The sequence below is a fragment of the Lates calcarifer genome, linkage group LG9 (assembly GCF_001640805.2).
Source record: "Lates calcarifer isolate ASB-BC8 linkage group LG9, TLL_Latcal_v3, whole genome shotgun sequence".
NCBI classification, from domain to species: Eukaryota; Metazoa; Chordata; class Actinopteri; family Centropomidae; genus Lates; species Lates calcarifer.
Window position 1 is genome coordinate 11,103,674 of NC_066841.1, and position 12,219 is coordinate 11,115,892.

Here is a 12,219-nt window from a genome sequence, read left to right on the forward strand (position 1 = left end):
GTTGCGTGTTGTGAATTTTAGGTGGTAAAGTACTGGCCAGAGATTGGAAAGTGTGGTTACCTGGTGTGGCGGTACCTGCTGAGACGGGACGATCTGGAACCAGCACCGTGGACACCTGAAGGACTGGAGAGGATCAAGAAACTGGGCCTTGCTGTTCAGGTTAGCCCACCTGTGTGCCTGCATGTGTGTGACCTACAGATATCCCCTAATGCAGTAATTCTTGCATCAGGGGACATCTGTCTCCATGGAAATAAGAGAGCAGTCTGCTTGATTCTCATGCCTTTTTTTCCCCCCGTGTGTCCGCAGTACCCGCCGGGCTATTTGGCGGCCATGGCTAACAAGACGAAGAAGGAGGCCTGCGCCAGACCCGGTCGCGGCGGCCGGAGCAAGCACTATCCCGGGAGGGGGAGGCCACGAAGACAACGCAAGATCAAGGAGAAAGAGGAAAACGATGAGGAGGAGGAGGACATGCAGCCGATGGCCAGTATGGAAGAAGAGCAGGAGCCTCAAAGTAATGGAGAGCAGAAGACAACCAGAGATAGTGGTGGGTGCTTTCACAGTTGAAGCTCAAAGCAGGTCAGACAAGGTGTTGTGAGAAGAGGACAGGTGAGAACGGCGTGAGCAGTGAAACTTCTTTTAAGATAGTTTCTAAATATTTGATATTTATCAGCTAAAAACTCCACCAGGATTTTGCTCCCATCAGGCACGCACCACTGTAAACGTTATTATCTCTCACACTTCAGCTGTAGCTGCTTTTTTTTTTTCAGTCTCTATCTCTGTGTGCTCGCCAGAAACGCCACCAGCAGAAGAGCCTCCCTCTAAACGGGTGAAGATAGAGGAGACCTTCCAGCTGTCAGAGCAGCAGCGGCAGTTGATCCGAGAGGACACAGCCAACAAGAAGCTCTGGGATGAAGCCATGGAACACCTTAAAGAGGGACCGGTACGAATCCTGACGCGCTAACGCATCTTCTCGACACTGTGTTCACAAAGCATCTCACACAGCAGTGGAATTCTCTGAACTTCACTGATCCATGAAAACGATCCCCCTTCCTCTTCAAATCTTAGCCTGAGTCAGCTTCCTCTTGATTTCCTGATTTCCAGTCAGTCACAGTTTGGTTTGGCAGAGGTGGATGTAGGCTTGCGCTAGTTAAAGTGGCAGTATCACTGACACACTTCTGACAGGATAAGACTGTAGAGATAAATTTGTCCTTGAATGTGTTTCTCCCTTGTTCACATATGAAGAATTTCCTGCGCAAGATGGAGCAGATCTTCATGTGCGTGTGCTGCCAGGAGCTGGCCTTCCAACCCATCACCACCATCTGCTCACACAACGTTTGCAAGGTGCGTACAGAGCGGATGTATCCGTAAGCTTTAGAATCCCTCGTTCTTCGCGTTTCGTGTGTGAATTTCTCTTTCTCTCTCTCGCAGACTTGTCTCCAGCGGTCGTTCCGAGCAAAGGTGTACACCTGCCCCGCCTGCCGTCACGACCTGGGCAAGGACTACGTCATGACCCAAAACAAGATGCTCCAGATGCTGCTCGACCAGTTCTTTCCCGGCTACAGCAAGGGCCGATGAGGTCGAAATCACATTTCTAAGTAGAATACGTACATACACGCACATAAGCATCCATTCTGTGCACCCGCGTATACCGTCAAGTACCGAGAGCTCCACTTTAAAATGCATTGCACACACATACTGTACTTACCCACGGGCAAATGTATATTGCATATACAGCCATTTATGTATACAATCATTCATACACAAACAACCTCAGTAGGGACTGACCTCATCTGTTGAACTTGGACTGTCTCCATTAACATCACCAGCCTGAAATTCAACCAAGGACATTTTTTAACCTCCCTACTCCTGCCACAAAAACGCACAAAAAGAGCCGCTACTCTCGCACCCACTCGCCATCTCGAGATCATAGCTCATTTTATTAGTTTTCCCCTCCACTGTGTTGTCCACTGGCTCCATTAATCGACACACAGTACATCGTTTTGAGTGCATATTCCTCCCCCAGCAATATCATGAAATCAGCCGTTAGATACCTGCCAACCTGTACGCATTTTGTGTACCATGTACGCAGTTTTACACCAAAATGCTGAGCTGAGTGTTTTCGCTCTGCTGGCAAATAAAGGTGCTAGGTTAATACAGTGATTTAGGCACAGTGGGAGTGGCGGTTTCACAAGGTTACTGAGGACTCACAGATGAGGTAACACCCCCCTGTACGACAGTCACAATGAGCCGAGCAGAGCAGAGACACCCACGGGTCGGCCTGTTAAACCAAGTTAAATTTGAAAAGTCAAGAATGGACATGTATTTGTATATGAAATGAAGCACACAATCTTTTGTGACCTTGAAGCACTTTATTACTGATACGCGCAGCAGACTCATTTTGTAGGTTAATCGGGAGCACTTGATAGCATCCCGCTCGCTACTCGTGTCACTTGGAAAAACGCCATTGCCATGCCTTGAGCTAATATGAATAGTAAAACGTCTCACCGGGGGTAACTTTCAGAGCGTGTTCAGAGAACAGAAATTGGCAGCTGTGTCCAGTTTGTTTGGAGTGCTGGAGGATTTCTGGCTCCAGCAAGAGCCACAACTTTACTTGGTGAATGCAACAATGATCAACAGGTGTAACTCTCTCTTCTTAGATTTTGTGTGGACTCAAAAAAAAAAAGAAAGAAAGAAAAAAAAAAGAAATTGACATGGATTTCATAAACATACCAAAGACGTGAGGCTGTAAAACAGATCAGGGGCAAAAAATCTTCAGAGATGTGCTTTTTAAAAGGTCATTACTGTTGAGTAATCACAGCTAAACATAAGATCCAATAGACACTATGCTTGTGAAGTATCAAACAAGATCGTACCAAATTATGATCTTTCTTTAGCAATGTTTCCATTTCCAAGTAGCTAAAAATAATTGTATAAGATAAACAATCACGTACTACTGAATCTCTCTCATAAGCACTATTGAAACCTCCAACACTGTTGAAATAATTTATTAAACATTAGTGTTAAGACATTTAATTATCCGTGAATGAAGTTCTCACATTAATATGTGTTTTCACATATACTCCCACTCATGATTTCACTTCCTCAGTCAGATGATATTGACTATAAACAATTCTTTACACATTAGATGAGTATTTTCTTTGTCTAACAGAGAAATACCCTAATGATGTAATGGAAATTAAAGCTTTACATGAGATCACACAAAGATTTAGTTCTCTGAAATGGCTGAAAAGCGCAAGGTGTGCCGCTCGCACATTCATTTCAGTGATGCCTGAGAGGGCACACTGTGGTCGTCCCTGGTGTTACCAAGCAACCACAATCAAGCAGGACTTCACACAAGGACGGTTAGCATATATTGTGCTCAGCAGATACTTATCCGCCATTGTTCTTCCTGTAAGACTCTGTATAATGTCCACCGGAGAGCTCAGAGTATTTATATTCAGCACGATCTGATTTGCTTTGTTTTTTTTCAGTAACCTGATGGTTGACTGTGCAACAAGGATGTTGTGAGTTAATTTTTTGGTCAAATTACATCCAGAAAATGGTTTGTCTCAGATTGTCATGGTTGGACCTGAAAACAAGGCCACTGATTTCTGTTTCCCTGAGTTTTCTAATGAACATGATGCCGCCAGTATGTGCATTGCTCACCAATATACAGCATATAAGCTAAACAGAAATGCACTGTCTTTCCTACAACTGCTTTGTAGGGATGACTTCTCATGGTGCTGTTTTAGTGCTGGTACTGAAAACCAGGTATCGTATTCACTCTAGTTTTTTTTTTTTTTTTTTAAATGAAGCGATACATATCTGTACATGGCACAAGTGAGAGCTTGTTAACATTGTGAGAGGTTTTCAACAGTGCTTATGTGAGAGTTCACTGGTGCATATGAGAATGACACAGTTTCATTAATGCACAGTTGAATGTTTCAGTTGGTAGTGTGGTTCATTACACTTGGATACAGTAAAACATTGAATATATATATAATATATATATAACAGAAAATTGTGCTTATGTGCAAGCTAAAGTTTGAATTGTGTCCTACACAGCACCCCATAGTCAGAAATTTTAGCACTGAAAAGAAGAGGAGTGAAATAAATAGTAAGCCTGGTTTAATCATTTAATGCACCAATGAATAGGCTGTTAGATGATCAGTGTGAGCAACTGGATATGATTTGGATATACAGCACATGTTTATATGATAGAGCATGTGTGACATATAAAGGAGTAAGATCTTACACCGCAGAGGGTCTACGCCTGGGATACTTAGGATGTTTCCATGAGTTTTCTGGCTACATTATAGTTGAATGTTTAAACAAATGTCAATCATCAGTCAACCAGTTTTCTGCAGCAGTGTCCGTATGGCTTCAGTGCGTAACCTAAAGACAAATAAGAAACATCAGAAACGTCTCCCAGATCATCATGACTGACATACCGTGGTCTGTTGGGTGTGTGCTTTCCTCAGACGCAGCAGACCAAAAGACACACAACTTTAATTATCTCACAGCAAGTCTGAACAGAGCTCGAGACTAATTCTTGACTCTTTTTAAACTACTTTTGTTTGGGCCAGAATCCTGAGCAAGACATGTTTTTATGTGTTTATTGTTTACCCTCTCTTATAGGTTATTGTCTAGTGGATTCAGCCCGACAAGTGAAAACTGCCCCCTCCGTATCTTTGAAATGCACTTGGAAGCTTTATATAAACGATTACCTTTTTTAATCACTATGTAAGAATATGTCCTCAACAAAGAGGACCTTACATAATATTCCTACTTTTCATTTTTACCTTCCCCTTTGTACTTTTCACATTATTTTGTGACTCGAAGGATCATTTCCATACATTGCTGAATACAGAGGCACGTGTTATACTTGTGCTCCACTCTGTTTTCCTGAAGTTTTCTTCTATCTTGAGCAGCTAAAAGATTTGCATCTTTTCCAGTGCTGATATGGTACTTTAAAATGTTCAGGGTTGGCAGGTCTGATAGGAACTAAAACAAAGAAAAAGAAAAAGAAAAAAAAACTCATCCCGTAGAGAGCACATAGCCGGCAGCAGAAGCCTCTGCACCGATCCTGAGATCTGGACAGAGGTCACCCGGCGCGCTGAAGTTTCAGATACGGCATCCAAAATAGTTTCAACACTCGGGCTGATTTTTATGGGAAAATGTAGCCCTCTTGTTCACTAACACCATCACATCCACCACCACCACCACTCCCCGCGGTGTTACTGACACTTCCTCCCCCTTTCATTGGCGGGCTGTTTGTTTGTGGTGATGTCCTTGTTTCTGTTCAATCATTCAGGATTTTTATTTCCTTTTTCTCAACAACATGCAAGTACAAATGCTACTATGGTCTTCAAAGCCTAACTGTGATGTGCATTACTTCCACTGTTCAATCTTGTTCAAAGATTATTTTTCTTCCTGCATTGACTGGCAAAGCTAATAGCCCCTCCTTTCTTTCTCTGCTGTGACCTTCGCCCCCCTCCCGCTGTCTCCTGCTCTCTGTGAACCTACAGTACTAACAATTTTTAGACGTCTTGTGGACGCTTGGCTTCAGTGCTGTGTTGTTTTTTTGTTTTTTTTTTAAATTTCTATTGCACTCTATTGAAGAAAAAAGTTTGAAAAGTCACATTTAATTTTCCTAGAATGCTTACTGTTATCTATGTCCGTACGCCATTTTTCTACCATTTTAGTTGCTTTCTCCTCTATTTTAATCATTAGTCATTTTTATGTGGCAACCTCAAACATTTGCAGCATACGCCAGTCTGAGGAGTTTCATCGCTTCATATTGTGATCTGAAATTTTATACATGTCATAATAATACTTGATATGTACCTATTAAATATTTGGATTCCAGAGAAAAAGGCTTCTCTTCCTTTTGTCTTGAATTTTAAAAAACAATTGAGCCACAAGGGATATAACTTACAAAATAGGGTTGAAAAACATATTTGTTTGCATAGCTGCACATCTTACAGATTCAAAATCAGCTTTACAATGATCATGTGTTGTACTTCAGTGTCCTGTGGAGCCTCCTGGTGGTATGAAGACACACAACATGCTTGGATGTATGCCCTGCTGCTCTTTTATAACTGACCTGATTTTCTTAACTGAGCCACACACATTACATTATGCTGGGTGCTAGTTACATTATTATTATTATTACAAAGGACTGTTCAATGTGTTTTATGGTGTACTCTGTGGGTGTGTTTGTATCTTTACATGTAATCACAACACAGGTGGTTATGGGGTTGGTGAATGTTTGTTCTGGATCCACCCCCTTAGAGCAGTAACATGATAACTCAGGCTTTATACCTGTGCAGCAAAGTAATTTACAGTCAGCGTATTTTATTTCAAACGAATATAGGGGAAAAAGAAGCAAAGATGCTTATAAATTTAGTTAAAATGTGCAAACGAGGTTAAGTGAGTACATACACCGGATAGTTGTTTTGTTTGTTTTATTATCACAGAAGCACAACAGGTACCACTATGCAGGTGAACAACAAACTCATTACTATCATGAAAAAGAGTTGAAAGGAATGCTAATCCAAAAAAATAAAAATAAAAATAAAATCCAATCACAGCAATATTTTTCAACCTCCAAAAACAAAATACTACAATATTGTCAGATATACATGGCAAAAAGAAGCAAAAGCACTTTGGATTATTCACTTTCCTTTCGCTTTGTACCAAAACACTCATCGTAGGATCTTGAACCTGAAACTGACACATGCAACAGCATTCATCTTTACACTCCACCTCTAGTCTAAATGGATTCACTATTCAGCTATGAAGTACCAATTATTGGGGCTGTCGCTCAAATTAGCGTTTCAAAAATCCTAATACTTTTAAGAAGATGTTAGTGCTACAAAATGAAAGTGGTCCCACTGAAATGGATTTGTAATTCAGTCCAGAGACAACAAAGATATGGGACAAATTTTTAAAGTGATTATTTAGCCAATCAAAAGAAAGCTGGAGTACCCGAGTGTAAACCTGATGACCTTTTGTTGTACATTCAAGAAATGAAGAATCCTCCACCTTATTCTATCGTTGAAGGAAATAACCAAAACAAAGACCTGACAAGAAATGTATACTGTATAAGAACTTAACTTATAGCTATGACAACTGCAATATGATTATAAGTTCAAAAAACAATGGTTCCCTCCTTTTTAGGTGACAACACCAATTAATCTTCAATGAAATCAGTATATTAAAACACAAAGATAGATGATGGAAACAGGAAATGCACAACTTACATATTCCCTTGAACACAAAGAGTGTTGGGGTGGGAGGGTGAATACTTGCATACAGAGAGCTAACGACGGTTTCACACAGACGGTGGTGTATGTGGGTAAGCTGGGATGGGGTGGGCAAACACACAATGGGAAGAAAAGGGGAAGTGAGAATGGGGTGGAGGGGCTGTCCGGTGGGGCTACTCCTCGTCCGAGGAGTCCCTGTCGAAATTGTAGGCCATGAAGAAAACGTCGGGTCGAGGTGGGACGAGGGCATGGCCCGGTTTCACAATCTCAAAGCCCAGGAAACTGAAGGTACGCACCAGTTTAGCTGGAAGAATAAGGCAGGGAGAAAAGATGTCAGGATGCAGAGCGAGGCTGGGCAAAGAAACCAAAATAATTTTGCATTATGACAGACAGAAAGGTGTGCTGGGAAAACAGGGCTGTTTGCACCTACCACGATCATCTCTGTTCTTGTAAAAGCAGACAAACACGCTAACGACTTTCAGATGTTCTTCAGCATACTCCAGGAGAGCCGCAAAACTGGAGGGAGAAGAGATGGCAGCTTAGACTAGAAAATTGATAATTTAAACATAAAGGCACAAACAAGAATCTGATAAATCTCTAGTTTATGCTTAGCAATTAGACATGTTTTTACTTGATTATTGTACAGCCTTTGGCTTCCCCTGGTATGTTTCAAAGTGAGCCAAACTGAAACTCTAGTGTGGCACTATAAAGACCTAAATCTTTTTCTTGTCCTCACCTCTCCTTGCTGCCTTCAGGAAGAGGGTCAAGAGGTATCTCCACATAGAGTGCGCTGCTGCTTAGGACAGCATCCCACTGTATCGTCTTGGTGACAGTGGGACGACTTTGGAAGTGGAGTATCCCAGGGCGACCATTCCCTGCTGGTTCCTCCGTTACAGTCAACTTTCGGTCCTGGGAAAGAAATGCAAACGATGCGGGAAAAGGGCAACGGGTGATGTTAAATGTTGTTGTGTGGATTGTACATTTCTCTTTGGTGTCTGATTACAATTCACCTAAGATGGAAATGTGGCCAAAATAATAACACGCATGCATGAGCCTTGGAAATTTGAAACAGCAAAGCAAATGAGCCTGTGAATAAATCTACAGGACAAAGACACTGGTTTGTGTTTCACGGCTTAGCTTGGGTGACTAAATTGAGTAAAACCCTGGGGTGTGACTTCTCATGGTGTGTAAACAAACACATGATCACATGACAGGAAATGGCTGCAGTGAAACAGGAGGAGCTGCTACTCTTAACACATCTCTTCCTCTGAAAGCGACAGTTTAGCCTCATTTCTAAATCTGCATTATAGCTCCTCTGACTACATTTCAGCAATAACTGTGTGTGTGTGTGTGTGTGTGTGTGTGTGTGTCTGGACTTACTGAGTAGACCGGCCGAGCTGAAGGAGTGTGATCCCGTGTGCCATTCCCTCGCCCACCTGGGATCTTCAGGGGTGGGAGAGGGGCATCAGGAGCACCACAGAGGCCCCGGGCCGCGGGTACTACTACAGTGCAGGGACAGGCTGGAGGGGAGAGGGGCAGAGAATAGACATAGTCAGAACACCTCGCTATGTGTACAAGTGTCAAAATGCATTTTCATAAATCTTACATAATATTTTATATAACTACAGTTTCAAAGAAATGTCATGGGACTTTCCACAGACAAATATGGATGTTGTCATTGTGTGCCAGAAAGAACTGTAGGAATTTCACACGCTGCAACACACTGCACATATTCTTACTCTTCCAAGATTATATTTCTGACCTTGAATTGTCTGTGTAGTTGGTCAAAATATGCTCATGCACCACTGGAAACTAACTGCAGCCTCTAACTCCTAATCCACACAAACATAAAAGCACAACCACTTTTCTTTGGATTCTGGGGTTGTAACAAAATCAGGGAGCACAGTCTAATTCTCGGAATTATTATTATAGTACCCAAAATCCAAATAACTGTTAACTGTGGTGACACCTTTTCAGACTAGATCTGAACAGCTCATGCTACCACTGACTCACACCTCATCACTGCAAAAGCCTAAGCATTTGTACTAAAGAAATACACTCACTTTTATTCCCTTTGTTTGTGATAAAATTCACATTTATTTTTTACTGCTTATCAAATCATTTTTTTCCAAGCAGTAAACTTCACAAATGCTCCAGCTAGTAACATTTTAAGTGCTTGATCCACAACATGTGTTACCCCAGCAGGCCTGGGTGCTCGTTCAGACCGCTTACAGTTTATGTTCTCCAAAACAATGGCGCTGTGTTTACAAAGCTGTTAACAGAACTTTTAAAAGAGTGGTGCACCAGTGCAGCAGGATGCGGTGGGAGGCAACCAGCCTAAAGTATTTGCTGCTCAAAGCACAAAGCCAGACTCAGATTCTTAAACTCAAATTTCAGTGTGGTTAGCAGAACCTGCGAGTGTACACTGCGCTGTCTTCAGAGCCACTCTTCAAAAATCTAAATTTGTTGTGCTGAAATTTACCAAGCTGTTATTGTACTATAATACACATTGTAAGAGGTATGCTTATTTAATTATTTTCCATCCTTTGTTTTGTTTATCATATGTCTGAAAGTAGTGAAAAACGCCTATTATAATTTCCGGCAGCAGATGATGTTTTAAACTGTCTGGTTTTCTCTGTTTTATATCTCAGTAAACTGAACACCTTTGGGTTTTTTTTACTTTTGGTCAAGCAAAACAAAACATATGAAGAAATCACCTTGAGCACTTAAACTTGTGACTGGCATTTCTCTCTATTTCATGATATTTTATAGACAAAAACAGTCACCTGAAAAAATATTGGTAGATTCAACAACAATGAAAACAATTATAGGTGCAGCCTTGAACTAAACCAAGTAATTATCAAGAGTTTCTGATTGACTTTAATTAGGGAGATTAACTCTCTGTCGATCAACAAATTTATCAATGGATTAATTGCTTCAGCTATTGCTAATATTGTCCAAGTATTGTGGTTTCGAAGGCTTTCCCTTCAGGGTATAGTTATGTTTCTTTGCATTAAGACCGAAACTGCTGGGTTAAAAATAAATATTTTCCATGACTCGCTGCCTCTACAGGCTACCCTGGTTAACCCCTCAAATAAGATTTGAAGGCCTTCTATGAATCCATTCAACACCCAAGACCATCCCCTATTTCCTTCCTTTGTTATGCGACGTCTACCTAGGCCTATATACATCAAAACAATGACAATATAATTAATTCAACGGTCTGTTCTTCCTCTGACGATCTATGTAATTTAATCTGTTTACATGTGCCACTACATCGCCGTGTACAAAGAGAGCGTCTGGTCGCGAGGCCTGCTGCGATGAATTGCCAGTTGCGTAATAGACAACCTGACCCATTTGTCAGCTCACGAGACCTACGTGGCCAGAAACGTGCGCACCTAGCGACTTAAAGGACAGGTGTTTTAACCTCGTGTCGTTTTTTCCTCTTACCTTTCCTGGAGTCACCAAATGTTACAAGCACTGAACTAAGTCAATGTTAAGTCATCTCCTGATGAACTACAGGTTTTGTTTTTTAAGACAACTAATCCAAACATTTGTGGCTACGTTTTTACGAATTTCTAACAATAAATAGTATTTTTCTCGAATATGGAGATCTCTTTCGTATTTAAATGGGAGCTGAACGCGAGAAGATCAGACAAAATCAAATATAAATCCCTCCTCTGCTGACAGCTGATGTTTTTCACTGCCTTGCGTATTAAACTAAACCAGCTATTTATTTGCATCCCCTTAACAAACTAGGTTAATCAACCTTAATTAAACTGAAACGTTGACGCTAACCTGCGGTAGTTAGCTCGAGTTAGCTACAGTGACGTAACAAGTTCGACGACGTGCGTAACTATCATTAGCCAATTTAACGCTGGTCATGTTACTTCTCAACGTCCGCACCTTTAACGTGACAGTTTAAGAAATAACGTTAAACCCACGGACGTCTCAATATGTAACGCTGGTGGATCTGTGATCCAATGTATCACACATAAAGTGGACCTTTAAATGCGATTTACTTCCGCTTTTCTGGGGCTGCTAGCTGGGTTAGCTTAGCCACCCCTCCCCCACATCACGGTTAGCTGTTAGCTAGGTGAGATGTTTTTCATATTTTACTTACTTCCCAATCATGTCACAGATACCGCTACTTAAATCCGCCATGGTAGTAAAAGACTGCTGTTTTCCTTCTTTCTCGCGAGCAAAGCAATGACTGTTTAGGATCCGCTGGAGGTTGGATTTTACCATCCGGCCTCGGGTAGAGACACGACGGGCTGACTGCTCTCTGCTATGCTCGGCTGGGAAGTGATCGGTTGGCTACTTGGAGCTGGTAGAAAAGGAAGCAGTTAAGTTGCCTACAGTGACACTTACACGCTTCCTCTGTCATTTCAAAATAAATGTCAACTAGATTTGAAAGTTTTTATACATAGTGGAATTTCATATTAGTTTTTTTTCAGCATGTGTGACTACATTAACACCCCTAGCTATAAAACAATGGAACCATCCTATCATAACAAAATGTCTATGTGAGAAATATACTGAGTTTTACATATTTTTTTTCCCAAAAACCACTACAGTGGGCCCTTAGCTGGGATACTAAAACAGCTGAGGTCATGAGTCCAAGGCTCCTTGCCCATGCAAAACAAATCCCTTGCGCAGAGTATATCCAAAACAATCATCCTCTGTTTGATTTCCCTACAAGTCCCCATTTCTCCTTTAATGGTGAAAACTGAGTTTTATTTTGAAAGCGGAAAACGTTATAGCTACGCCTCAAAATGAGCTAATCTGTAGCTTCATGCTTATGCTAACAAGCTAACGCTAACCAGGAATGCTAAAGATGCTAAAGAACATGACCGTAACTTCACCCAGGGAAATTGACTAGCCCTGACCTCTGACCACAGTCAAAAAGCAATAAAAACGTCGACTAATATCTCGAGTACCGTCACTTAAA

The 12,219-nt window shown here is 41.4% G+C and overlaps 2 protein-coding genes across 2 annotated transcripts in view; one reads left to right on the forward strand and one right to left on the reverse strand.

Annotated features, from left to right (window-relative positions):
* Window positions 1–6,663, forward strand: part of LOC108888955 (E3 ubiquitin-protein ligase UHRF2) — a 30,278-nt gene extending 23,615 nt beyond the window's left edge. The window contains 5 exon segments of the mRNA XM_018685206.2: window positions 22–159; window positions 307–544; window positions 792–940; window positions 1,243–1,341; window positions 1,429–6,663. Coding sequence (XP_018540722.1) covers window positions 22–159; window positions 307–544; window positions 792–940; window positions 1,243–1,341; window positions 1,429–1,575 — 771 coding nt within the window. The 3' untranslated portion in view covers window positions 1,576–6,663.
* oaz1b (ornithine decarboxylase antizyme 1b) lies at window positions 6,451–11,592 on the reverse strand. The gene is given in 6 exon segments (XM_018685207.1): window positions 6,451–7,572; window positions 7,699–7,784; window positions 8,005–8,177; window positions 8,649–8,735; window positions 8,737–8,788; window positions 11,392–11,592. Coding segments are annotated over 6 exon segments (654 nt in total). The 5' UTR covers window positions 11,517–11,592; the 3' UTR covers window positions 6,451–7,441.
* Between the last annotated feature and the right edge of the window lie 627 nt (window positions 11,593–12,219).